The sequence below is a fragment of the Oryza sativa genome, chromosome 12, assembly GCF_034140825.1.
Source record: "Oryza sativa Japonica Group chromosome 12, ASM3414082v1".
NCBI classification, from domain to species: Eukaryota; Viridiplantae; Streptophyta; class Magnoliopsida; order Poales; family Poaceae; genus Oryza; species Oryza sativa.
The window spans coordinates 27,488,150-27,513,405 of NC_089046.1; the positions used below are offsets into that span (position 1 = coordinate 27,488,150).

The window sequence follows — 25,256 nt, forward strand, 5'->3', positions numbered from 1 at the left end:
ATAATTTGGATCTCTAGCCCATTTACTACAAAAGCAATAAAATGGTTAAGAAATGAAAACTATGAGAATACGATTAACTTTTGATGAATTTACTTCCGCTATGATCGTTTAATCTACGGTTGATAAACCGTTGAAAAATAAGCTAAGTTAGTAAGTAAAATAATTTTGTTCAAAACTTTTATATCGGTGTTCTTCACAGTTTACAAGTAAATCAAAAAAAAAACTCAAAATCAATTCTAAAATTTAAGTTTTGGTAGCGAACAGGCTTCGAGAGTTTACTCCAACATCTGTTTTTTTTTAAGATAATAGAATAAATCATGGCATTTACTTCAATGAAACTACAACCACTACAACATCTGTTCTTTCTTATAACATCAGTTCGGTATTGAGACAGAAAGGAAAGTAGCGATCGAGAATATATATATGTATGGATCGAAAATATTTACATGAGCGTAACGCATAATATGAGCATGTGCCACTAACAAAAGGTACGAAACGTACAAGAACATCATCAACACGCATATATATGTCCAGTAGTTGTCAGCAGGACAGTAGCCATGGCCATCATATCTTGTCAAATTATCAAACCAAACCATGGCATGTATGTACAGTAGTAGCTTGGCAAAAAGAAAAAGGATGAAAATGAAAGTGCGATTGGATTGCAGCAGCTAGCAAATTAACATCAGATGCTGATCGTTTCCGACTTTCCATGTAGCCATTTGGTTGGGCTCGTAATGCAACCAATGCATGCACAGGGGGCATATGTAGACTGATCAATCATCCATGGATGCACCACCGATCTGCTGACGCCGCCTTCTTCTTCTCAGCAAGGCATTCTGCTGGACAAACGGGAGCTGAGCTTGCCATTTCAGTTGATAGTATCAGCAAGCAAGTGAATCCTCTTCGTTATATGGGTTTTCAAGGGCGAGTGTGTGCTCCTTGAAAGAAGCTGCAGCTTCCTCCCTCTCATCCAGTTTTCCTAGATTGTTGTAGACCATTGCCTTTAGGTAGTATGCTTCTGCCGCCATTTCGTGGTACTACACATAGTAGAAAATTCACTCGATCAGCTCTAAATTAAAATGCATTTTTTTCAAGGGATCAACAGAAATAGTGTCCAGCAGCTCACCTCCAAAACCTCCAGATCTTCCGCAGCTTGGTTCAGAGGATCTAGAACAGCAGAAGGGTCTTCGGAAACTGCCATGATGAAAGGACAAAGGGGAACCGGTTTTTCTAAAGTAAGAAAAAACTAACAAGCCTCACAGATTCATGACGCGTAACATCACAAATGTATTCAGGCTGACATGTAAATTGACCATTCAGTAAAAGCTTACAAAAAGCAACAGCAACATTTTGTTACGTGCTATTTGGCATATCTAAAGGTTGATCATGTTATGAAAACTAAAATGATGCGGGATAGAACTGCAGTGATGCGAAAGCATGATTAGGATATACCTGAGAATTTTGGATCGGACAGATAGCATTTTGCAAGAACTATGTGAGCTCGAGCGCGCAGCTCAAGTCCACCATGACCAAGGATCATTGGAAGGCTTTGGCAAACAAGACTCAAGGCCCTCTTTGCATGGGTTGATCCAAGAGCCAGCCATAATTCAGTAAGAGTTAGTGTAGCCGAGGCTTCAAGCAGATCTAAGTTAAATGATTTGCAGAATGATTGACTAGCTAATGCGTAAGGAAGCCCAAGGACTGCATTGTCAGAATTCTGGCAAAAAATAAGAAAAGTATTAGTTTGCTTGTGGGCGTTGCAACATAATTAGATGCTAGTTCCCAAAAAATGTGTTTTCTTACTTTCTGTATCTCTGCAAGTAATAAAAGAACACTTGCATTCTCCACCTGCATGTTGTACTTGTAGCAAGTAGAGAAAAGAGAATTTGCCACATTTGCTGCCTACACAAGGATACACAAGTATTAGAGCAATATTTATTTTTGTGAGTTTTTGGGCATGATCTGAATAAATTCAGGAGGCAGAATGGTTGAAGTAATGGACAAAGAGGGGCTGGATTTGAACAGGGAAAAGGGGGTAAATGCGCTTGAATATAGGTTGACACATTTGCAAAGGCTTTTTTTCCCCTCGAAAACGTAAGAGGACTGTGCTTCATTTCATTAAGAAGAAGAAAGAAATATGTACAACCAAGGGATCCAAAAGGACCCCTCCAAAAAAAAGGTCACAAAAAGTGGCGCGCAAAAAAACAAAACAAAAGCACACCTAGCAGCGATTAGGCATCTAGGGCAACTGGGCAAGCGACCTACATAGAAGCTCGTGGAGCGCCTTAGCTCCAGCTGCACACCAAAGATTGACAGGCTTCTTAATCAAAGGACAAAGAAATGATGCACAAAATGTCGCTTAGGTAATAATGAGAAATGAATCCAAGAACCTGACTAAATTGTTTTGCGGCAAGAAGCGTGCGAGCATGCCGTAACCTAGCTTCTGTCTTGAGCTCAATGTCGACTCCACTAACAGAAGATGACAACACAGCAAACTCATCACAGATCTGTTGCGCAACTTTCAGGTGTCCTCTACATAGATCAATAATAACACATCAGATTATGGATGTAGACTGCAGCCACTAAAAGAATATTAAAAAAAGTGCAGAAACAGCTTTTTACCGATGCAGAGCACGCTCGTGCAATAATTGCATTTTAAGAAGCTGGATATGTGAATTTGCTGACAACGGGAACTTCTCTTCAGCAAGCTTGAGAGCAGAGAATGCCGCTTCAGATCAATAAGAGAATGTAAGGCTATAAAGTAGCCAAGTGGGAGCTTACAAAATTGGAGGCTATAACACATCTTGGTCATGTGGCAACTTACCTGAATACCCTTTGAAAGTTGCTAAATGCTGAATTAGCTTGACATATGCTAGCGACAGCTCTGATGAACTGCAAGAAGAAATACAATACCATCATATATCCTATCCAGATTGACAACAGCTACAGCATACATAAACATATTGTATGTGATACCTTGCAGCATCAGCAAAGCAGGTTGCATAGACCAACGAATTCATTCGAACCATCGGAGCACTGTGAAGGCAGTGAACAAAAGATGGATGGAAATACATTAGCATTCTAGGAAGGGTACAGATGAATCTGAAGTTTACCACAAAACAAAATCAAATATAAGTCAAGTTGCCAACAAAGCATAAAAGGTAGGGATGTTTTTATACTGGTATCAATAACCCCAACAATGTGCAACCTAAGTATCTTGTGCCATTTCTATCTTGCAAGAGATTTGCTACTTGCTTATCAAACACCTCTTTTCTCACAGGATTACGATATTGTGTCAGGCTGGGAAAGAAAAGGTATAAAAACCCCACATGGTCACATTCGTTGCTGTGATTCTTGTCATAAGCATTATAAGCCATTAACAGAGAACAGATCAGTACCTCCCGTAGTGTTCCCAAGCAGTGGCCCTCAGCAAATAAGCTGAGCCAGCTAATTGCAATACTGATGCAGGTATAGGACTTGGTTGTGCATGAAAATGGAAATTGTCGAAGTCATTCGTAAGTAGTTTTCCAGATTTTTTCGAGCTGCTACACCAAGAATTAGAAGCAGCAGACAGATTCCTAAGCCATGAAGTACTAAAACTACCATTATCATTTGATGCTGATAAGCCATCTGTGCCAAAGTCAGTCAACACACGTGAACTTAATCTCAAATTCTGCAATAAAACCGAAAGACAAAAGGTTATATTAGAAGTAAATGTATAGACATTATGTTGAGACCGAGTGTAATATTATCGGGGACATTGTAGGTTAAGCATACCTTGCAGACATCTGCAGGACATGTTCTAAGCTTTGTGGAAGCATTAGGGCCAAAGGACACCAGAGGCCTTTGGACATGCTGGTAAGGCAAGGTTTACAGTCAGGACAAAAGTAGAGATAAATAAGGATGCACGAAACTAAGTATATCATGAACTAAAAGTCATCTAGCAATAACATTTTCAAGATCAAAACACTAATGCCACAAGACAATTATCGAGAACTGGAGTCCCCAGTTTGCTATCCATTTGAGTCTGTAAATGAACACCTGTTTTTGTAAGCTTTCTTACCAAGCTGGATTGAATTATCTTTGATCTAAAAAAAATGCCATAGGACAGAGAGACTTTGCCACATTTGAAAGCTGACATTATTAGGATGAGATGCACATGCAGGAAGATGAATAAGAAACTTAAGCATTGCTAGGCATTAAAGAGGTCTTAAAATCAAATGAAACAAAATGGAGATCTTACCTTCAGATCAAATTTTGCAAGAGAAAGGTGATCAAAGGACAGCAAGCTTGTAAGTTTCAAGGTATCAGCTCGCTTAAGTGATCTCTTTAAAAGAACAAGCAGCTGTTGCTGAATGGACAGCGGTGTGCCTAATCCGATGTTATTTCCAAGTGAATAAGGAGAACCAATTGTTCCAACTGTGCTTGACATGCCTATCTTTGATAACAGATTGGAAATAGCTCCTAATATATAGGCCAGGCATGAATCATCATTGTTCTGGAAAAAAATGAAGCATGTGTTAAAACAGCCAATTGAAGAGAAGCATTCAGCTCATACTAATATTTAAATAACACCCTAAAACATAGTAGTATAATACACCAGAAATTTGTTTAATATGTACAAGAACATGTACCAAAAATAGTAGCTGACTTATACACAATCTCTTACTCCTATCCAGTAATATGACTTTGGCGATTTGATTCTGATAAGCCGTGGAATTGGCACATCAGTTTAATCGCCTAAGTAACTACCAGTTTGGATATACCCGTTCAGACCCTCAGCCACCTTGGCAGTAACGAGAACTAGGGAAGAGAACACATTAAGTGGAATATATTTTCATTGCTGACAACTTCATATGAAGAGATTGTATACTGCATGATAATTGATAAAACACGGTGATTAACTGGTTACATTTTTCCAGGTTACGGTAAACTTGGGGGCAAGGTAAGTGTCAAATTCCCAAACAGAATTCAACTTTATCTCGTTTTGTTGTGCTACCAGGTGACAGTTTTGTTTTGTGTGTATGCACATAGCGCTGAGTGCGCAAGCATGTGTGCAAAATTTGCAGAGAATTGTACAACCACTTAAAACTAAACATTGACCATGAAAGAAATTCAATTTGTTCATTCAACTCAGGATGAAAGATAAGAAGAATTAAGGGTACAGCACCCTGCTGAATAGACACTGACTGAAGCCTTGCTATAATAATCAATCAACTCGTTTTTATTGTAAAACAAAATCAAGTTTGAGAAAAAACCAAGTTGTGACTGACCATTTGGGAAACACGCACTGCTTCTGTGAATGCCTGGAAGAAAGAAATCCAAGAGGACAATAAGCAATATTTAATACTGAAACAGATGGTCCTAGTAATATAAATAGGCGGAATAAATTAAAGAAAACCAACTACCTTACATTACCTCTAAGGCTTTCTTCGGATGTCCAAAATAACAGTGCAAGTTACCTAAGCAGAGCAAAGCACTCTCATACTTCCCAACTATAATATCTTGGAATGGAGACGCGGTACGACTGAAAAGTCCTTGCATCCCTGCACTACATCATCCACATAAATTAACTATGTTAGAACATATTTTACAATTGCTTCTGAGTTTTCAACATAGCATATGCAACATGTCACTATCACATATGCTTATAGCTTACTCTTGCTTGCCGACAAAAGATTCTTAAAAAATCATGGTGGGCTAGTGGCAGCATTGAGTAAATATAATACATGTAGCAACAAGTCTAGACAGATATACCATGATTCCAAAACTTGCTGTATTATCCCATTCCAATTTTGATCCGTCTTGATTATAGAGAAATAAAGACTGCAGCATTGCTGAATGCAGAAAGTAGAAACTGCTTTATAGACATCTGAAAACATGCTAGAGTCTAGAGACTAACATGACTTAATTCATAGAATACACCTGCTGTATTAATTCATGGAATACCCCTACTATAATTGCCATGCATGTGCAGAGGCAATAACTAAAACACATGTGCCATCAATCATCGTAAATGGATAGAACAGGTGGTCAAAACATCAAGCACTCTCCAGCAATGAGTTGATGACTAAATGTTAAATAGTACCAGAGAATCATGGAAAAATATGACCAAAACATCAACAACCCCCACCCTCTTTCATATGATTGGCAGTTTGGTACAGACCTGTAATCAAAATAGCGGTGAAGATTATCTAATGCAGCAACGTAGTCATCATGGGTAAGAGCATTCAAATACTGCAAAAATTGGACCTGACAGGTAGAATATAGATCAAAATAAACCATTGTGACAAGGAACTCTTCACAATTCTGCATATTCATAGAAGATTAAGGTATTGCTCTGCTCATAACTTACACGATGGAGCTCTGGAGCTAATTTCTGAAGTTGACTCATAGTAGCATTAAATGAATTCAAAGGCACCGAACTAGGATCCCTGCAGCAAAAGAGGAGCTATTAAAGGCACTGCTTCATGTGCTTCTCAAGAAGTAGGACAAGTTTGTGGTAGCATTAGTTGATTAAATGTGGTAAATGACTCTTACTTCTCAAGAATATCAGCTTGTTGGTTAAGATATGCCTCTAATTGCCATCTTGACCTCAGACAAGTTGGACCCAGGTTATCATCTGCCTTGAACATATTAGCTAGCAAAAGAAATAAAGACATAAATATTTTTGAACAAATGGATCTTTTTCAGCAGCCTGATAAAACAAAAATAGATCATAGAAATAAAATTGCATGTAGCATTGAGAAATAAATGATATTGAAAATCATTGAAAAATATATTTAGCAATGCAAATAACGTGACCATGGTATAAAAGTGTGTAATTTCCACAATCCAAAAGTCACCCTGCAATTGAACTGTTGGGAAGTGAAAAATATTGAAGGAGGAAAAGTGATTATCTGAAACTCTTTCATAACTCAAAAGTTTTATGCATTATAGAATTATTATATCCCTTTCCATGTAACTAACCAGCACATATACCAAAAGAAAAACTTTTATCCAGATAACTGTGCGCAGATCATTTTGTAATATCGTAAATCAAATGGCAGAAATAACATAAGTGGAAAATGCTTCACTTTTCAGAATTGAATTGCATTGGGGGAAAGAAACGCAGAGTTGAATTGGTATTACTATTGCCAAATAATTATATGACAAAAAAGGAAGCATAAGAAACTGACGAAACTCCAAATTATGTAAGCTTTATCTTTCTTGTGCTCATTAGTCATCACATCTCATTCTTCTGTTGGTGGAGGGTGATTCTAAAAACCTTGGTGTCGCTTTTTTTTCCTTGTTTGGTGTGTTAAAATAATTCCTCATGCACACTAAATTGATGAAATAGCAGCCTAGCAGGTTATGTATTTGGGATTTTGGGGTTCAGATTTACCTTCCTCAAAATCATGGAGTGAGGCTGGAGCATGTACTAGAGATGACGAGCTGTCTACCATATGGCTCCTAGGGGCATAACCTTGATTGTATTTGTCAAATACACCATCTCTAACATGCATATTTGTATCCATGAAGTTGCTCATTTCCATTTCACTGTTGAAGTCCTCATCTTCTGCCAAGTCGTATGAGGTGTCAGCGGAGTTACAATACTCCACAAGATTTGCCAAAAGATGGCAGACACCCTACAACAAGATTCAGCAAGAACACTTAGTACCCTAAATAATAAAAATAAGGCAACAGTAAAAAAATGTTTGCGAATGGATTGCTCTGATTGTAGCACCTCAAAGGTCATTGTATTGAAGGAAAGTATACAGCAACGAAGAAAAACTCCAAGCTGACTATTTGGATCCAGAAATTCGTCTTCCACATTTGCACCTTCTGGCGCAGACAGAACGCCTGGCAGAAACCATTGCAAAAATAAACTATATCCGTTTATAATTCGAAGTCTTTCTCTAAGAATGAAGTATTGAGGACTCAAAACCTCCACCCATATAGTAAAGCTTACCTCGTAGCTTATCAAAGAAGTTGAACAGATCATCCGGTGAAGTAAGCGCTGAAAGGGTACTTGTAAGCTGCTCACAGAGCCAGCCATTAACCAAAGCATCAACTGCCTTCAGCTGCCTTAGAAGCTCTTCCAGTGGAGGTTCCCGAAAATCCTCGCACGACTACAAAGCACAAGTAAGTGGAGATCCATACGAGTGAACTGAAAGCTATACCCAGCTTGAGAATGGGGAGATAATTAAAAGGTAGTGACAGTAAAATGCGCAATTGGTCACACTTGTGTCCTCCATGAACTTGGAACAGATCAAGTGAATGGCCTACGCAGTCGATCAATCTCAACCAGCCTATCACACCAAACCGCAAATGGATGATGATTTTAAAGCTATAATGGTTATTTGGTCACATCAGCAGCAGCTAAATTCAGAGAGCAAGCAAAGTGTAGCATCTCAGTTCAGGAGTGACATTTCGGGCGTGCGGTGGGGGAAGGGAGGAGAGGCGATGCTTACGCGGGTGAGGGCGAAGAGGAAGAGGCCGAGGCGGTTGTGGTGGGCGACGGACTCGAAGGGGAAGGGCAGCGCGGGGGCCGAGACCCCGGCCTGCGGCGGCGGCGCGAACACCTGCACGAGGTGGCACAGCGCCAGCTTGTGCGGCGTCAGCTCCAGCAGCGCCCCGCCGCCCACCGTCCCCGCCTCCTTCCCCGCCGCGCCCCCGCCCACCCCCGCGAACACGTTCATCTCCGCCGCCTCGCCGTCGCCGCCGCCGCCGGAGACGAGGGTTTTGAATTCGCTTGGCTCGCGACGGAGCAAAATGTCTATGGCTTTTTGCGGGGATTGAACAAATGGGCCCAAAAAAATTAGTGGGCCTGCTCGCTAAATTCAGGCCCATTATGGGCCAGAAATAACTTATTGGCTTTGCATGGGAATTCAGGCCCGTGTAAATAGGCCGTACATGTGGGCCATCGTTCATTTCTTTCTTTTATTAATATCATTCATTTCCTGCTGCATTTTAATTTCGATCTGCTTTCTAATATGGGGCGCAAGATCTTTATTTTCTCAATTAATTCAGAAAATGAAACGACTCCTATGAAATGTCTGCATCCAAAATCGATCCTAGTTTGATGTGAAAGGCCTCTTTTGGAAAATGGGCCAGGAACTTTTTTTCCACATTGTGAGAAGTAATAATAAAAAAAGGTTGAAGGTGAAAAAAACACTCGTCCGATATGTTCTTGTTATTTCACATGACAAAAGGTGCTAAGTGGAGGACTTCACCCTGCCTTTTCTTTTCTAAAAGTAAATAAATTTTGACCAACAGAAGTATTTTATGTGCTCAAGTAACATATGGTTCATGTGAATTGGAAAGGGGAAAAAAAGAGAAGGCAAATTGCAAATTGTATATTCTTGAGTAGTAGTACTACAATTTACTTTACACACTATATAGCACTAAACACATGGTTCATGTGAATCTAAAAAAAAAAAAGAAGGCAAATTGCAATTCTTGTCATCTTTCGTTCTGCAAACCAATGCCAATTCACACCTGCGCTTTGATTTCCGGGTAATCTCATCAGAATCGCGAGATGTGGCCTGGAAGAAAGCAATGGCCATCCTGACACCTCCCAGCCACAAGAACCCTAGCCAAGAGCTAGCAGCAGTGTCATCTGCATGCCATTGTCCAGTAGTATCTGCTGTTCTCAATATTCACCAGAAGTAAGAATGTACTACTAAGATTTATTGATGCAGAGTAGCCAGTCATATCTCCTGCTGCTAGGAGACAATTTGCCACAATTGAGTCCAAAGGTCTAGTGGTTACTGGACCACACCCAAATTGTGGTTCTCATTCAACAAGGTTCAGAGGATGACAGAGTCACCAAATGGTAAGCACATTGTTCAGATCATCATGTTGTTAAACATCATAATCAGCAAGGAGTTTCAGACTAATACTGGTTATTTATCATCTGACATAACAACAACATGTGAAAACTCTTGGGGTTCTGCTTTCCTAGTAAAACATCATAATAAGGAAAGAGATTTAGATTAAGTCTGGTTGTTTATGAAAAATGCTTTCAGCTGACATAGTAGCAACATGTGAAAACTCTGGGGGCTCTTTTTTCCTAGTTTTGACCTCTGAACAGTAGAATCAATGTTCAGATCAGCAATTCAGTATGGTTGAACAGTGGCATGTTTGTAACAAAGGCAAAGCTTGAATTCTTGAAGACAAATGAAGAGTAATATGCTTCTTGAACTGTGGGGCTTACCCCCTCTGTATTTGTTTCTAACAAGAGTTGAGTATTGAGGGACCTGAAATCAGTCCCTTGAACTAAAGAAAAACTGTGGCAGGCTTATGGCATACAGGTAGCTGCTTGAATATATACAACAGCCAAGAAATCGTGCGAAATCAAAAGAAAAGAAAATGAAAGAAAAAAAATAATAAGGCATCTGATCTAGTGATTGTTCATGATGCAACTGCCGCTCTTGCATAAGCGACCGGTAAAGACAGCAGCTTCTTTGCCTTGTTTACATACGCGCGCTTGGTGAAGTTGTTGTAGTCGTTTGCTTCGATAGCATCAAGGATCTGCCGGTATAACCACAAAGATGCCAGAACCTACGAGAAAATAATCGATTAAGGTAAATTTCAGTGGTTTATTTTATTTGTGGAACATAAAACCGCAGAATTTGTAGCCTCTCATACCGGCCATCTACTCGCAGAGTCTAGATGCGCAACGCCCTTCTCCGCCTCATCAAAGAATAACCTGGCACGCAGAATTTGTCCCTTCATGAACTTCCTCCATTTATCAGTCACTTTCCCTCTGAATATGTCTTCTTCTGTCAGACCTGCCTCTGCCAATTCATCCAATGGAAGGTAGATTCTTCCCCTCCTTGAGCTGAAATTCCATCCACAACAAACATATTACATCACAATCAACCAAAAAACTTAATCTCAATAGCGACAAATCGGTACATATGCCTTAAATTAAACTTATGTGCGCTTCAAATTTTTAATGTGAAAGGCATCTGTTTAGGCACAATTTTGGACTAGACTTTAAAGCGCAAATGGTTTGTGCAATACATATTGGGTGTCAAACTACATATTTATCATGTGAAAGTCTGCAATTATTAACTCAGAAAAAGAACATGCTGGTAGTGAGCACATTGGTACTTACTCTTCGCCTACGTCTCTGAGAATATTCGTCAGCTGGTTGGCGATCCCAAGAGCTAGCGCAGCGTTGTACACGCTCTCGGTTGAGGCCTTCGAGTCGGGGGCAATCCCCATCACCGGTACTGTCATGAGACCAACCGTGCCAGCAACGTAGTAGCAGTAGAGGTAGAGCTCATCAAAGCTCCTATACCTTGATTTCCACAGGTCAAGCCTCATTCCTTCAATCATGTCTTTGAATGGCTGTAAATAAAAGAGATCCCGACGGTGCAGAAACATCAGACAAATGCGTGTCACCAATTTACTGTGTACTAATAACTTTTAAAAGCACTTCATATCCTGCTTTTACAGTAGCTTTTTTGTTGGCTGTACCTGGATATCTACTGGAAACTTTGACACTGTGTCCGAGAGGGCTGCATCATACATATCATATGGCCTGCCTTCGAAGAGATCTTCTAATCTCTTCTCCCATCGATCAAGTGCCTTTGGTGTAATGTAAGACGAGTTAGGGCCATCTACCAGTTCATCAGTTCTTCTGCACCATACTGCCAAAGACAAAAACAAAGGTAAGAATTAAAAATTCCACAAACAATTGAAGTTATCTGAATTTTCACAAGTGAGAGTAACTGGTAGATCAATGAATAGTTAACTAATCCATACCATAGATTGCCCAGACAGCTTTGCGCCTTTCAGGAGTCATAAGCTGAGTACCTGAAATGTAAACGATGGAAACAAAAACCATGAGAAATTACACAAGGTGAAATTCCACTTTACGTAGAAAATCTAAGTATCAACCATACATCAGAGTTTGAGCTAGTCCCCAAAAGGTCCTCATAGCAATAGAAAATGAGTCCCTTACCAGGTCAGGGATGATCCAAGTGGAAACACGGTGATACAGAAAGCAAGATTAAAAAAAACAAGAAGGTTACTGGATTCATCAATCAAGCCCATGCGTCCTCACATCACCCACAAACCCACCACCAACCAGCATATCCCTGACCCTAATTAAGAAGAGAAATCTATAAATTGCCAGTGGTGCACTAGAGAGATCACCATATCTGCGCATCTGCTTGTTGGATCATTTCCTTGGGATGGCATCTATCATCCAAGTGCATTATCTTACCTACTCTGAAGTCGGCAAACATTTGTATATACATGTACAGTTGTTCAGAGCACTGAGAGCCACTCACTCACTCAGGCTGGTGTTGTTTGGCTACTGCTAATATATTTTTGCCATCAGAAGGAGTATTCCATAAATTATACGCAGGAATATTTATCTTCTTAACACGTAATAGGAATCTAGGAATGTTCATAGATTTTTTTTTAATCACCTTTTAACACCACCCTCTTACAATTCCTAGTAAAAGCCAACTAATTGCAGCATTAACTAATCTTTTTAGACCAACAAGTACAAGAAAGTGAAAGTGAGATGTGGCTCCTAGAACCACAAAAAGGGTCGCAAAATTTTATCAAGCCAGCCATTCCACCCAAGAACCCAAAAAGAAATAGAGAAAGGGTAGGTCTACAATTATCATATACAGTACTATGAACAAATCAAGAAAAGGAAGAGACGCTAGCTAAGCTAGGGAGTAGTAGTGGCAAACGAATAGTAGCTAGCTTTCACCTGTGAAATGATAAAGTAATAACGGTGACAAAAACAAAATTGAATGATTAGTCAATGTTGGGTTGGCTGACCTAGGTAGAAGGTCTTGGCGTACTCGGCGCAGACCTCGCCGCAGCGGTGGTAGGCGTCGCCGAGGAGGAGGCCCCAGTCGACGGCGTCCTCCTCCGCCCACCGCGGCGCCCCCGCGCCGCGGCGGTGGGTGGCCTCCTCCACCAGCGCCGCCTGCCGCAGCACGACCTCGTAGACGGCCTCCTCCGCCGCCGTCCTCCTCGACGCCACGGCCACCGGCGCCGTGGCCACCGCCAGGCTCGCGGCCTGCAGCGGCCTCACCGACGAGGCGACGACGACCGGCCTCCTCCCCCTCCGCTGGTGACGCTGGTGGAAGATGGCGTGGATCCTGATGCAGCTGCCGTGGGGGTGGGGCGCCGCCGTCCAGAGCGCCGCCGCCGACGAGGAGGACGCCATCGGGGGCGCGCGGCGATGTGGGGTTGGGGCTCGCTGCGCGGGTCGAATGGTTGGGGTTGTGTGTTCGTGTGGAAGGAGGGGTGGGTTTAAATGGTTGGACACCGAGTGAGTGTGAGTGAGTTTGGGGGGGTGGGTGACGTGGACGTGCCACATGCCTCTCAATCACCTTTAGATCTACTGGTGCCGCAGCCTGGTACAGTACTAACTTGTTTTCTTAGAGCAAGTTCAATACTAGAGCAGTCCCAACCTATAGTGTCCACATACAGTGTCTATGGTGCCATACCAATAAGACATTACAATAGAAACTACACTCTACAACCCATGGTTTCTTAAGGTAGGTCATTAATAAATACATCATCTCTCTTCTCTACCAATCATATTTATTCTTCATCTATTATGAAGACACTATTCTCTCCCAATGCAAAACTTGATAGTGTCTAGTGCATAGGTTCTCGTGTTGAAGCTGTGTCTTGCATGAGACCCAGTTTCTTCTTCTCTTCACTCTCTCTCTTAATTAATATAGTGTCACATAAGGTAAAAGTCCTACATGGCAATGTAGTTAATGCCATAGACACCATCCTAGGTGGAGGGTTGAGACTGCCCATATAGCCCACTACTAGCGGCAAATCATCTATAACTAATATAATAGCCAATTTATACAATAGTTGTTTACTATACTATTAATAAATAGTTCCACCTGTCATACACATATTACGTCTTGGAGTCCGTGCTGCAGCTGGCTACAAATCTGTAGCCCGCTGCTCTTCTCTCTCTTTCTTTAACTCTTTAAAATATGCTTATAGCCTGCTATTGTACCTGCTCTTACATTGGCGCTTCTAACATCTCATTTACCACTAGCTACTAGTGAAGTACTCCCTCCCTTCGATCTATATTATAAGTCGTTTGATTTATTTTCTTAGTTAAACTTGTTTAAATTTAAATAAGTTTATAAAAGAATATACTAATATTTTTCAATACAAAACAAACATATTATCAAAATATATTTAATATTAAATTTAATGAAACTAATTTGGTGTTGTAAATGTTGCTAATTTTTTTCTATAAATTTGATCAAACTTAAAAAAATCGATTAAGAAAGAGGTTAAGTGACTTATAATATGAAACGGTAAGAGTACTTTCCCCTTTTTTTTGCAAGATACATTTTGTCACGCCTAAAGTTGCCACATTTTTTCTCATGCTTGCTACGGTGTGACTAAAAATTTTGATCTATTGTGACTTAGATAAGCATGATAGCTTTTATTGGCAAAATAGTCCCTTCTAAGGTAGATGTTACATGCCTCTCAATCACCTTCATCTTCGATCTACTAGTGGCGCAAGCTGGTACTAGATGGAGTTCTGCATATGATTTATCACGATATAAATATTATATTTCACGTCAGTGTAACATAATTTCAAGAGTACGTAGTACATACGTAGGTAATTCTTATGTTCAATTTTGATGCTCGGTATTCTTAAGAGTATACACAGTTATATACATGACAGCTAGTGTATAAAATAATAACGAGCCTAAGAAGAACAAACAAGAGTGTTCAATTTTACTGTCTGTTAGTGTGACATAGTATCACTTTAGAAGAATTTGAATTAGAAATAATAACAGGCCACATCTTTTCGCTTATGCTCCAAAATTTAAATTTTTAATCTTAAATTTAAAGCTGATTTTAAGATTTTTCATCGAAGTTTATTTTTTAACCTTTGATTTTTGATCGCTAAGAGCACGTATATAAAAGTTTTATTTACAAATTACTTTTCGTTTGCAAATATGTTGTTACGTATTCGGAAACGATGGCTCCAGTAAAGTCGTTGTCTACCAGTACCAAATACTACGCCTAAAAACAAAATGGCATATGGCAAAGTATTACCTTGTGTGCTACTACATCCATCCACAAATGGTATGAGCTGATACATAGGCTATCAGTAGGATATCTCCGATTCATTAACCATGTGAATAATTACTACCATCCATCCACACAATGTGAATAATTAGATTGAATTCCAATTAACCCTCCAAACAATGGTATAACTTATATATTTGTTCAGGTTTGCCATGTGGTTGACTTAATCAATCACCAAAGATTTGCAGTAACATGCTCACAAGTGCTGTATGTATATGTGTATTGACCAACTAATGAGCACACATATGGTATAGTGTCTCTGGATAATCATCATCGTTAACAGTTATATAACGACGAACTTAATTAGCAACTAATCTGAATTAAGTAGAGATCGAGGTCGATCTCCCCCACGCAGCTTGCATGTGCTGTATGCATACATGTCACTGTGTGAAGGAGACAGGGCGCCGTCGCCGTCAGAAAGCTGCAGATTTATTACTACTAATCCTAATCAAGCAAGCACGTACAGCTGATCCATCTTAATATGCCTAATCACCTCGATAATTGCGTCTTGATCACTCGGACTCTTATGCTCTTTTGGTTTCATATGGTTAAGATAATTAATTAGTTGATGATGCAATACTCAGCTACTTAAATTAGTAATTACAGTAGAATTAGGCCATGTTTTTTTCAGCTTGGGATTATTATAATCTAGATTATTAAATCAGATTAATATAAGCTTGATTGTTATAATCTGTAGTAGAATAAGCGGTTAGTTGTTTCTTTCCTAAATTATTAGAGTATAGATTATTAGGTTTGTAAGTCTAAAAAGAGAGTGGGGTGGCATGGTGGGTAATTTTTCATCCAATAATCTAGAAAAAGCTCACGTAAATGAGCTTATCAGATTATAATAAGTTGGGCTCCAGATTATAATAAGCTACTTCAATAAGTTGTCTGTTTCTTTCAGCTTATTCTTAATAATCTAGATTATAATAATCCAGAAGTACTTGACAAATCAACAAGGACAACTCGCAGCTGGTACGAGAATCCGGAGCGCTAGATCCCCTTCTTGACAGCGACAAATTAATCACTACTTATTACCCTCAATTATTTATGACTAATACACATTTTACACAATTAAATTACACTTGCATTAAATTAATGAAAACAAATGACCAAAATAATACGAAAAACTCTTTGAGGGCGACTTTTATAATTCTACTTTTACCAGTGGTTTTGATGTGTTAAATAATTCATGTGAAAAAAGGAGAAAAATGTCACCAAAATCAGCTTAACAGATAAAAAAAAAAGATGGACCTTAAACAAAGTAGCCCCAATAATAATGTTCTCCCGCTCTACGTTTCTCATTACTTGGACAAAATAAGAAGGCGCACAGTAATGATCATTACTACTCTTTTAGTAAGTTTTTATGTTTAATTAAGGACAAGATTCGATCAAACTTTTAAATGTTATTTGGTCCATTAGTTTATTTCAAAGTTAGTTTGTAAAATCTAAATGAGTTGTGATATTATAGTACTATTTCTTGAGGTAAATCTACGTGTACAATTTTTTTAAAAAATTAAGCACTTGAAATATTTGTGATGGTTTGGAAGTGTAAAAGTATAACCGAATCGTTCTTGACTTCTTGTGGTGGACGTCACCGAAGCGAAGGGAGTATAACAAGGAGAAGTTGTACTGTAATTGTTAGTCTTCGATCGACGGCGTTTATTATCAAGGTTAACAACAGTTTAATTACCACCTAGTTGTCAACGTAAAAACGCATCAAAGGCTTTGTCTTTTTACCACTCGGCCGACCTAGCTAGCTAGTAGATTAAACTAGGCACATACTTGGAGACAATAATTAAGGATAAGGATGATCGATTAACACATCCATCATGCCATGTTCTCTTTCAGTCCATCCATTCCTAATTTATCATCACATTACTATATAACCGAGTATATGTACCTAAAACAAGAAATATATTACATTAAATTTTGTAAAAAAACTTGATGTATACACCATCCCGTTACTTCTTAATTGGTCAATAATATATCAAAACATTAATTGCACGTTATTTGTAAATGGTTGTGTGCATGAATACATGCAACAATTTTTATTTATTTTTATGCATTAATATGATAATTATTCGAGAATAGCCTACAAAAATATATGATGATTAGTTAGTTAGAAATGGAGGGAGTAATTTGCTGCTTAATTTGCTTGGGTTTGGCCGCTGATTGGCCTCGTGTGTCCACGTCAGTCAAAGCTAGCATACTCCATCCGTACTCGTAAAGAAAGTGGTTTAGGACAATGTTTAAGTCAAACCTTAGAAATATAAATCATAATAACTCTCAAATTGTTGAGTTTGAAAATATAAAAATTATATGAATAGATTTATCTTGAAAAATACTTTCATAAAAATATACATATATCACTTTTTAATAAATATTTTTATAGAAACAAGAAGTCAAAGTTGTGTTTTAAATACCGTGTCGCTGTAAAAAACGACTTCCTTTACGAATAATGAGGAATACAATACATCATCCTTCTTGTAGTTGCTTTTCGTCCACATATGAGGCCATGGGCCATGCCACTCGCCACGTAGGCATCTTTTTAGTGGCCAATTTATTACCGTATGGTCTTTTCTGCGCGTCTTCTACACGGATGAGTCTTCTCTGACGTAAAGTCAGAGGGACCCACCCACACGTCAGTGACCTATGTTCCTATGTTACTGACGTGTGACCCACACGTCAGTGACCCACGTCCCTCTGACTTTACGTCAGAAGAGCCTTCTACACACGAACGAACTTTATGTACAAACTTTTTTGAACAAAATTTTGTTAATTTGTATGGCCTTTCACACAGCCATACATTATTTTTTAAAAAATTACACGCTGCCTATAAGAAAAAGAAGCCAATAGGATGTCTTTTTCGCACAGAATGCACTCGTGTATGTAGCACAGCGGTTCACTCGCCAAACAAAAGGCACAGTATTCAATTGAGACTTGGTCCTTTTGCAGTATTTTTATTTTTGGTTTTTATTTTGTCCTTTTTCTAGGATGGGTATACAGGATAGCTACGCGTGTCATTTTCTCTCTTTTGGATTATATCGTAGTGTGCTGCCCTAAATCGACGGCCACGAAATTTTGATTTTTTTTTAAATTATACATTACAACGCAGACACTCACAACGTACGCGCACTCACATCTATGAATGCACATACGCAAACCCTACCCCTATAAGCATCTTCGAAGACTGGGCCGGCAAATCTTCCTTAAGAAATTGACGAAGTCACCACAGGCGTCTCGCTGTCGATGGGAACGTCGCCTACCACTGAAAGCACGACGCCATTAAATCCTGGAAAATTCGCTTCCATTGGGAGTCGAACACAGGACCTCAGGTGCTAATGAGGCTCTTGTAACCACTAGATTACAGGCCCAAATTTTGATTTGGCCGATCGGCCGGTTTCTCCACAAACTAGGTAGCTGTTCATCGAATTGAATACTATTCCATTCATTGTGTTTGGAGTATACATTTGCATAAACACCTTTTATATACTACCCCGTCCCAAAATTATTGTCGTTTTAAGTTGTTTAGCAAAACTTAAGGTTTATGAAAAAAAGACTATAATACATTATATTCTATTAAATAGTATATAAATGAGAGTGAGAAGGCAGTTAGAGGTAGAATAGAAAATGATTGATGTGACAAAAAGCGCTCCAAAGAAACAAGTACTTTTGGATAAAATTTAAATTCTAAAGTGACAACTATTTTGGGACGCTATTTTGGGACGAAGAGAGTATTACAAACTAAGAAACTAATTGTATGCACAGAGAGAGACAAAGTGCCATTGGCATTGAAGCAACCTTTCTCCCTTACAAACTACAGCTCCATCGTTTGTTTATTAATTTATCAATTAAAGTTTAACTTTATTTTTTATCATAGTTTATTTTTTTAATATTTATTTTTATCACTTAAAAATATAGATAGAAAAGCCCTATAAATAATTAGGTTTCTTAGTTATTTTTTCACGGCTTATCATTGTAGATGAATCGATGAGAATGAAGAGACGAAACAAAGGATCTACTAGAAGAGATTGAAAATGCCAGTCGTGACATGCGTACTGACATGACACCAGTGCTGGCTCACAGTACATATATACGTAGTGTGTATGTATATCTATAGAGATAATTTGCATTTAGGGCCACCTTTTATCACCAAAGTTTCACTTTGGACTATCTTTAAAACCATCGTTTCACTTTGGACTAGATTAATTTATCTTTGTTTCACTTTGAACCACCCCAAAACTTTTTCGAGCACATAGATGACTTTAACCGCATCGGCACCCATAAACCCATAATTTTCCCGACTTACATATAGACTATTCTTCGCAAGATTAGAGGGTAGATACAACTAGAAAAGTAACTTAGGGTGGTCTAAACCGTAACAAAGGTAATATTGCCTAGTTTAAAATAAAAATATTAGTTAGAGGGTGGCACAAAGTCAAATTTTAGTAATAAAATGTGGACCAAAGTATAATTAACTCACTACTGGCTGGTGATCAGTAGTTATCCATTAATAGCATTTCATCCAGTTAATGAAGAGTGATTAGGTGGCACATAATCAGAGATAGTTGAGTCGTGTACTACGTCGATGGGACAAAAGCTTTGGACGGTGCGTTCGAGGATCTGGAAGCCCATTTGATCTGCAGATTCTTCGTTCATCGCCAGCTACGATTCCGTACTAAATATACTACTTCATCCGTCCCAAAATAAGTATAGCCATGGTTTTTCGCGTCCAGCTTTGATCGTTTGTCTTATTTAAAATTTTTTTTAAAAAAATTAAAAACATAAGTTACGACTAAAGTACTATTCATATTTTATCATCTCATAACAATAAAAATGCTAGTTATAAAAAAAATTCAAATAAGACGGACGATCAAAGTTAGGCGCGGAAACTCATGGCTACACTTATTATGGGACGGAGGTAGTAAAAGATTTTTAATTAGATAAGATATACTGTATCTTAGGTGGTGTTTGGATCTAAGGACTTAATGTATTTAGACACTAATTTAGAGTATTAAATATAGGCTACTTACAAAACTAATTACATAAATGAAAGCTAATTCGCGAGATAATTTTTTTAAGCCTAATTAATCAATAATTAGAGAATGTTTAGTGTAACATTACATAGGCTAATCATGTATTAATTAGGTTCAATAGATCCATCTCGCAAATTAGTCCAAGATTATATATGTGTTTTATTAATAGTCTACGTTTAATATTTATAATTAGTGTTCAAACATCCGATATGATAGGGACTTAAAAGTTTTAGTCCCATCTAAATAAGGTCTTAATACTATAAAGCTACACAGGTTGTTTGTTCAAATTCGTAGTGCTGAAATCTGTCCCATTTAATCAAAACTCAGGATGAATGGATTACTCGATTGCAATGTACTCCATCATGTATAAATATTGGACGCAATTAACTTTTTAACTTTGATCATTTATTTTATTTAAAACTTCATGTAAATATATAAAAAGTACATGTCATATTTAAAATAGTTTTAGAAAAACCAAGTAACAAAAATATTGATTATATATATCAAAATAGAATAAGTCATATCGATGTTAATTTGCATTAACTAATTATACGTATGAAAAGATATGCATGATGATGAGAATGCCATAGTACAGTACATGTATGTGGGTGACGTAGAGACCTATGAAGAATTAGTTAGTACACTCCAAATCTCCAAATGTACGTACTGATTAGCACTTAGCTGCAGCTAGCACTAAGCTAGTTGCATAGGTTGGTGCTTAATTAAAATGATTAGAGTAACTTGTATAAAATTATGTAAATGCACGTACGTAAGCACGGCATCCAAGCCTTCGAGATGCCATGCTTGAAGCCTCCAACAAACATATAATTTGTGTTTAGTTAGGCATGCATAACTCTCTGTCTAGTAAAAAGGTGTAGAGAGAGCTTAATAATTAATCAGCACTTAATTGGAATCATCTGGAGTTCAATCAAGCATTTCCTTTTCTAGCTAGCTTGTCTCATATGGGTACACGTAGACCGAGTCTAGCACAATCTTGCATGTCATTTTTTAGTATTAATCATCATCTTGTATATATTGTTAGTATATTTTACTGCACCTTGCTAATGCTCAACAATATCCAATTAATGTACGAGGTACTGCACATCTGTGACTAGCTAGCGTGCTGCTTCCTCCATTCACAAATTTAAGGGTATGTTCAGATTGTAGTCAAAATAAATTTTATTAAAATTTTGACAAATTAGTAATATTGCTAAAATTTTGGCAGAATTTCTTATGTATTTGTTAAAGTTTGGCAACAAACTAAACGTGACACATTTTTGACAACTGCGCTAAAAAATGATATGGTTGAAAATGGTATCAAACTGAATAGCCCCTAAGTATTTAAAGAGTTTAGTATAGATAAAAGTTAAGGTCCAATTACTTTGATATCACTGGAAGTTCATGGTTACGATATACTTACCAGTGAGTAATAAATAAATATAGGAAATTAATATAAGAGTGCACTGGATTGGGAAAATAGTACTCTAGAAATACTAATATTTGTGGATAGTTTTTAAAAGTTATAGATGCTTACTAGGCGATGTACCATCCTCATCAAAGGTTTGTTTTTTTTTATAGAGGAAGTATATTTTGTTTGACAAGGGGTGAAAAACTACTCCTTAGTCCAAGAAAAGAAAAACTGCAGTCTTCAATGATCAGCATTTGGAGTACTCCAGCAATTAAATGGGCCTTGGGTCCAAGTAAAGTAGCCCACATGGCACGGGAGGCCCACCGTGTTGTACAGAGCGATGCTACTAAACAGAGTATTCTTTTAGATGGTACGCAATGCAATCGGTGGGTTGCTGCCTTGCAGAATGTATCGGAAAATCCTCTAAAAAGGTGAAGGAAAAAAAGATTCGCTTGAAAATTTTCCTACCAAATTCTACAACCAAAAGCTTGAGTAGAAAATAATTCAATGAAATTTTAATCCTTTAAAGAAAAAAAACTATAGGACAATATAATGTGTCGTTGGAACAGGATAGATAATAGAGATAAGAAGCAACGCGAGGCATTAGCTACTCCCTCTGTTCTAAAATATAAAAACTTAGTACCGGATGTCTGTTCAGACTCATAGTACTAGAAAATGTTCCATCCGATTCTAAGTTCTTATAATGTATTTTGGGATGAAGGGAGTATTAGAGATGTGACTTTTCTAACTCATCCCTCTTGTTTTCTATACACATATTTTCAAACTATTAAACGGTATGTTTTTTATAAAAATTTTCTATATAAAAGTTATTTTAAAAAACAATATTAATCTATTTTTTTAAAAAATAACTAATATTTAATTAATTATACGTTAATACATATATTGTTTTACGTGTCGAAGAGGAGGGTTCCCAAGTTCCCAACCCCTTTTCCCAAACACAGCGTAAACAGAATCCCGTAACTCCCATTGAAAGGAGCCCAGTTAGGTTTCTCCAGGAGGAGTATAACTTGGACAAGTGTTGACATGCATGCTTTAGAAGTATCGTGTCAGGTTCAGCCAACTCTTGCCGCTCTACCGTCTTCTCGTCTCACGCGACGTGTCGTAACCATTTTAATTACTACTTAATGACATTATTTATGCTTCGCGTGTATATATATTTCAGTTTCAGCTAGCTCGATCACACGCCAACACACCAAGCTAGTCGACGACTCGTACGCCGCCATGAGCGACGCCCAAGCGCAGCCCATCCGCCCCGGCGACGTCTACCCGCCCTCCGCCGCCGATCACCACCAGGCTCGCCGCGAACGCGACAAGGCTGTCGCCGCCGACCAAGGTGGCGGCGGCGGCGACCTCCGTGTCACCGAGGCCGACCTCCCCGCCGCCGGCAAGCGCGTCGTCACCGCCACCGCCGGCGGGCAGGTGATGGCGCAGTTCACCGTGCCTGTGCCGAGCGCGGAGGAGGAAACCACCGACGCGGTCACCATCGGCGAGGCGCTGCAGGCGGCGGGATCCGACGACAACGAGCCCGTCGGCCTCGCCGACGCCGCGGCGGTGCAGGCCGCCGAGATGCGCACCACGGGGCTGGCCGGCGTCGTCCCCGGCGGCGTCGCGGCCGCGGCGCAGCAGGCCGCCGAGGCGAACATGAGGCGCCGCCCCGACGGTGACGACGGGGAGAACAAGGCCACCACGACGACGCTGATGAAGGACGTGGTGGGCGGCGCCGCGGAGGCGCTCCCGGCGGACATGGTGGCCACCAGGGAGGACGCCGACAGAGTGGCGGCCGCCGCGGCGCGGAACGCGGCCAGGCGCGGCGGCGGCGGCGGGAAGGGCGTGGCGGAGGCGGTGGCGGCGGCGGCGGAGATGAACGAGGGGAGGATGGTTTAATGCATGCGTAGTACGCATACTTTTCAAGTTTTCATCAGCTGTATTATTGTACGCTTTGTGTTGGTGTATCGCTCTTGTTATTTCTCTATTTCTCTATGTAGTACTGTCGAGTATGAACCAGCAAAAAATATGGTATGATGATTAATATAGTTGATCTAGAAATGCACTGTACGTGTGGGAAAAATCTTGCCCCGTTTTCATATTATACGCCTTTTTCTTGGTCAAATTTATAAAAACATATGGAAACATTTTTTAATACAAAACAAATACTTCATAATATATGGGAATATATTCACTGTTACATAAAAAATATCAAACTTTTATCCAAAAATGAGGTAGTAATTATTAGGATGGAAATATCAGAGAGCAATTACAGAAATCGATTGGGCAAAGACATCAACTGGCTAGAACAACAGGGGCCTAATATAAAAGCAATCTACGGCACATTTTTTTCAGCTAGCAACCCTAAATTAAAGTCGCATGAAGGTGTCAACGACAGGACGACGATGAAGTGTTCTTGGAGGTTCACACATGTAGTAGTCCCCAATAGGCCTTCAATTTTGGCGCAATCAGCACCCTGATGATTTCCAGATGGTGGGTGGACAATCCTGCTCAAATCAGGCTCATACAAATAGCATCGCCCTGCATATGAGCAAAACAAAGTTAATTAAAGCATCTGTCATAACTTAATTAACAAATTGACACAGTTGACTAAACGAAAATTAAGGGAGAAGAAGTTCAATTAATTAATTGTAAACACACCTAGATATGTAAGGTATGTGTTATAATCAGGTAGTGGGCAGCAGAATTCATCATCAGATTGCTTTGGTTGAAGAATTTAACCCCCAGATTTCAGCAAAGAAAAGCATGCGTGCAGGCGTCGATGTGGTTGAATCGCATGGGGAAGCCAAGAAATTGATGTGGTAGCACGCAGGAGATACATTTTCTTTCTTCACCCAACAGATGACGTCTAGCTCGTATATTGGTTCCTGCAATTAAAATGGTCAGTTGCAATTTAATTAAGGCGGGCAATATGATTAGGCCATCCCAACCCTCCATGTCTTCTAGTGTCCATAGCATTTAATACATTGCCACATAAAAAATGTGATGTGGCAAGAGAGTTAATGAGGAGAGATGTAAAAAGATGAAGAAACCATTTCTCATGTAAGAAACCATCTCTACACAATAACCAAGAATGAAAACAAAATGATAGGTGAATAAAAAGAGAGAATATAGATGATCGGATGATAATTTAATTTGAAGACACCATCTATTGAATATATAGTTTCTATGCATAGTATCTATATGATATGGCAAGTATGAAAACTAGTAGATGGTTTCTGGGTTGGGGATGGCCTTAGAGAGTTGAGAGAAAAAAAGTCATAATTGAACTCTCTCTACAGTAATTTAGAATGCACATTACCCAGCAATGTTGATCTGCGTATTTCTGCAACAGTTTTTTCAGCTTTTCTTGCAGAATCCTCCCCTGGCAAAAGAGTCGGGTTTCTCTCCCTGCTGCTGCCGCCGCTGCTGATACATCGTCGGCTGCTGATGAATTTGAAGCTGGCACAATAGACAACAATGTGTAGATAGCCTCAAGATTTCCATCAAGCATCACGTAACCATTTTTTTAGATAATAGATTTTCATTAATCCGACCTCTATATACACAACCAACACAACTGTGGTGAATAAGGATGTCAATCTCTCCACTTTCTCGGGCGCCAACGAAGAGAGAAAAACTGCCAGATCTGCGTGCCTAGGGTTCTTCGCGGCTTCCCCAGCACGATCAAATAATGCCTCGAT

At 39.2% G+C, this 25,256-nt stretch overlaps 3 protein-coding genes and 1 long non-coding RNA gene across 7 annotated transcripts; 1 reads left to right on the forward strand and 3 right to left on the reverse strand.

Annotated features, from left to right (window-relative positions):
* Positions 1 to 398: 398 nt before the first annotated feature.
* On the reverse strand, positions 399 to 8,741 carry LOC4352845 (anaphase-promoting complex subunit 5). Of its 4 annotated transcripts, none has more exons than XR_010738644.1 (21): positions 8,454 to 8,741; positions 7,952 to 8,111; positions 7,727 to 7,842; positions 7,385 to 7,628; positions 6,541 to 6,640; positions 6,356 to 6,434; positions 6,167 to 6,252; positions 5,419 to 5,551; positions 5,274 to 5,306; positions 4,244 to 4,498; positions 3,778 to 3,855; positions 3,399 to 3,673; positions 2,977 to 3,036; positions 2,825 to 2,892; positions 2,623 to 2,728; positions 2,391 to 2,532; positions 2,222 to 2,295; positions 1,804 to 1,902; positions 1,453 to 1,717; positions 1,127 to 1,194; positions 399 to 1,037 (listed from the first exon to the last, which is right to left on the reverse strand). XR_010738644.1 is itself a non-coding variant. In XM_066306571.1 (21 exons), exons 1-21 carry the CDS (start codon positions 8,679 to 8,681, stop codon positions 882 to 884), a joined length of 2,781 nt encoding a protein of 926 aa, XP_066162668.1. In that variant the 5' UTR covers positions 8,682 to 8,741; the 3' UTR covers positions 399 to 881. The 4 variants fall into 4 exon arrangements, 2 of the variants coding, with proteins under 2 accessions (XP_066162668.1, XP_015618125.1); XM_066306571.1 differs by having other exon boundaries at positions 2,266 to 2,295; XR_010738645.1 differs by lacking the exon at positions 2,222 to 2,295 and having other exon boundaries at positions 1,804 to 1,898.
* Positions 8,742 to 10,148: 1,407 nt separating this feature from the next.
* On the reverse strand, positions 10,149 to 13,246 carry LOC4352846 (phytoene synthase 2, chloroplastic). Its single transcript, NM_001404763.1, has 6 exons — positions 12,793 to 13,246; positions 11,758 to 11,808; positions 11,470 to 11,642; positions 11,105 to 11,340; positions 10,633 to 10,825; positions 10,149 to 10,545 (listed from the first exon to the last, which is right to left on the reverse strand). Exons 1-6 carry the CDS (start codon positions 13,184 to 13,186, stop codon positions 10,396 to 10,398), a joined length of 1,197 nt encoding a protein of 398 aa, NP_001391692.1. The 5' UTR covers positions 13,187 to 13,246; the 3' UTR covers positions 10,149 to 10,395.
* Positions 13,247 to 22,746: 9,500 nt separating this feature from the next.
* LOC4352847 (late embryogenesis abundant protein 47) lies at positions 22,747 to 23,617 on the forward strand. The gene has a single exon (XM_015763973.3). The coding sequence runs from the start codon at positions 22,789 to 22,791 to the stop codon at positions 23,449 to 23,451; it is 663 nt and encodes a 220-aa protein (XP_015619459.1). The 5' UTR covers positions 22,747 to 22,788; the 3' UTR covers positions 23,452 to 23,617.
* A 152-nt stretch (positions 23,618 to 23,769) lies between these two features.
* LOC136354653 (uncharacterized) lies at positions 23,770 to 24,430 on the reverse strand. Its single transcript, XR_010738217.1, has 2 exons — positions 24,214 to 24,430; positions 23,770 to 24,093 (listed from the first exon to the last, which is right to left on the reverse strand). It is a non-coding gene; the product is annotated as an uncharacterized lncRNA (long non-coding RNA).
* Positions 24,431 to 25,256: the final 826 nt, after the last annotated feature.

What these genes read in the sequence shown, in the direction of transcription:
- LOC4352845 (XM_066306571.1), bottom strand. Translation starts at nt 8,681, where the DNA reads ATGAACGTGTTCGCGGGGGTGGGCGGGGGCGCGGCGGGGAAGGAGGCG. An exon ending in CCGCAAAACAATTTAGTCAG is followed by an intron (nt 2,296 to 2,390) that starts GTTCTTGGATTC and finishes TTTGGTGTGCAG; the next exon opens with CTGGAGCTAAGGCGCTCCAC. An exon ending in GGCGCTCCACGAGCTTCTAT is followed by an intron (nt 1,903 to 2,265) that starts GTAGGTCGCTTG and finishes ATCCTTGTGTAG; the next exon opens with GCAGCAAATGTGGCAAATTC.
- LOC4352846 (NM_001404763.1), bottom strand. Translation starts at nt 13,186, where the DNA reads ATGGCGTCCTCCTCGTCGGCGGCGGCGCTCTGGACGGCGGCGCCCCAC. An exon ending in AGCTGTCTGGGCAATCTATG is followed by an intron (nt 11,643 to 11,757) that starts GTATGGATTAGT and finishes TGTCTTTGGCAG; the next exon opens with TATGGTGCAGAAGAACTGAT. An exon ending in ACTCTGCGAGTAGATGGCCG is followed by an intron (nt 10,546 to 10,632) that starts GTATGAGAGGCT and finishes ATTTTCTCGTAG; the next exon opens with GTTCTGGCATCTTTGTGGTT.
- LOC4352847 (XM_015763973.3), top strand. Translation starts at nt 22,789, where the DNA reads ATGAGCGACGCCCAAGCGCAGCCCATCCGCCCCGGCGACGTCTACCCG.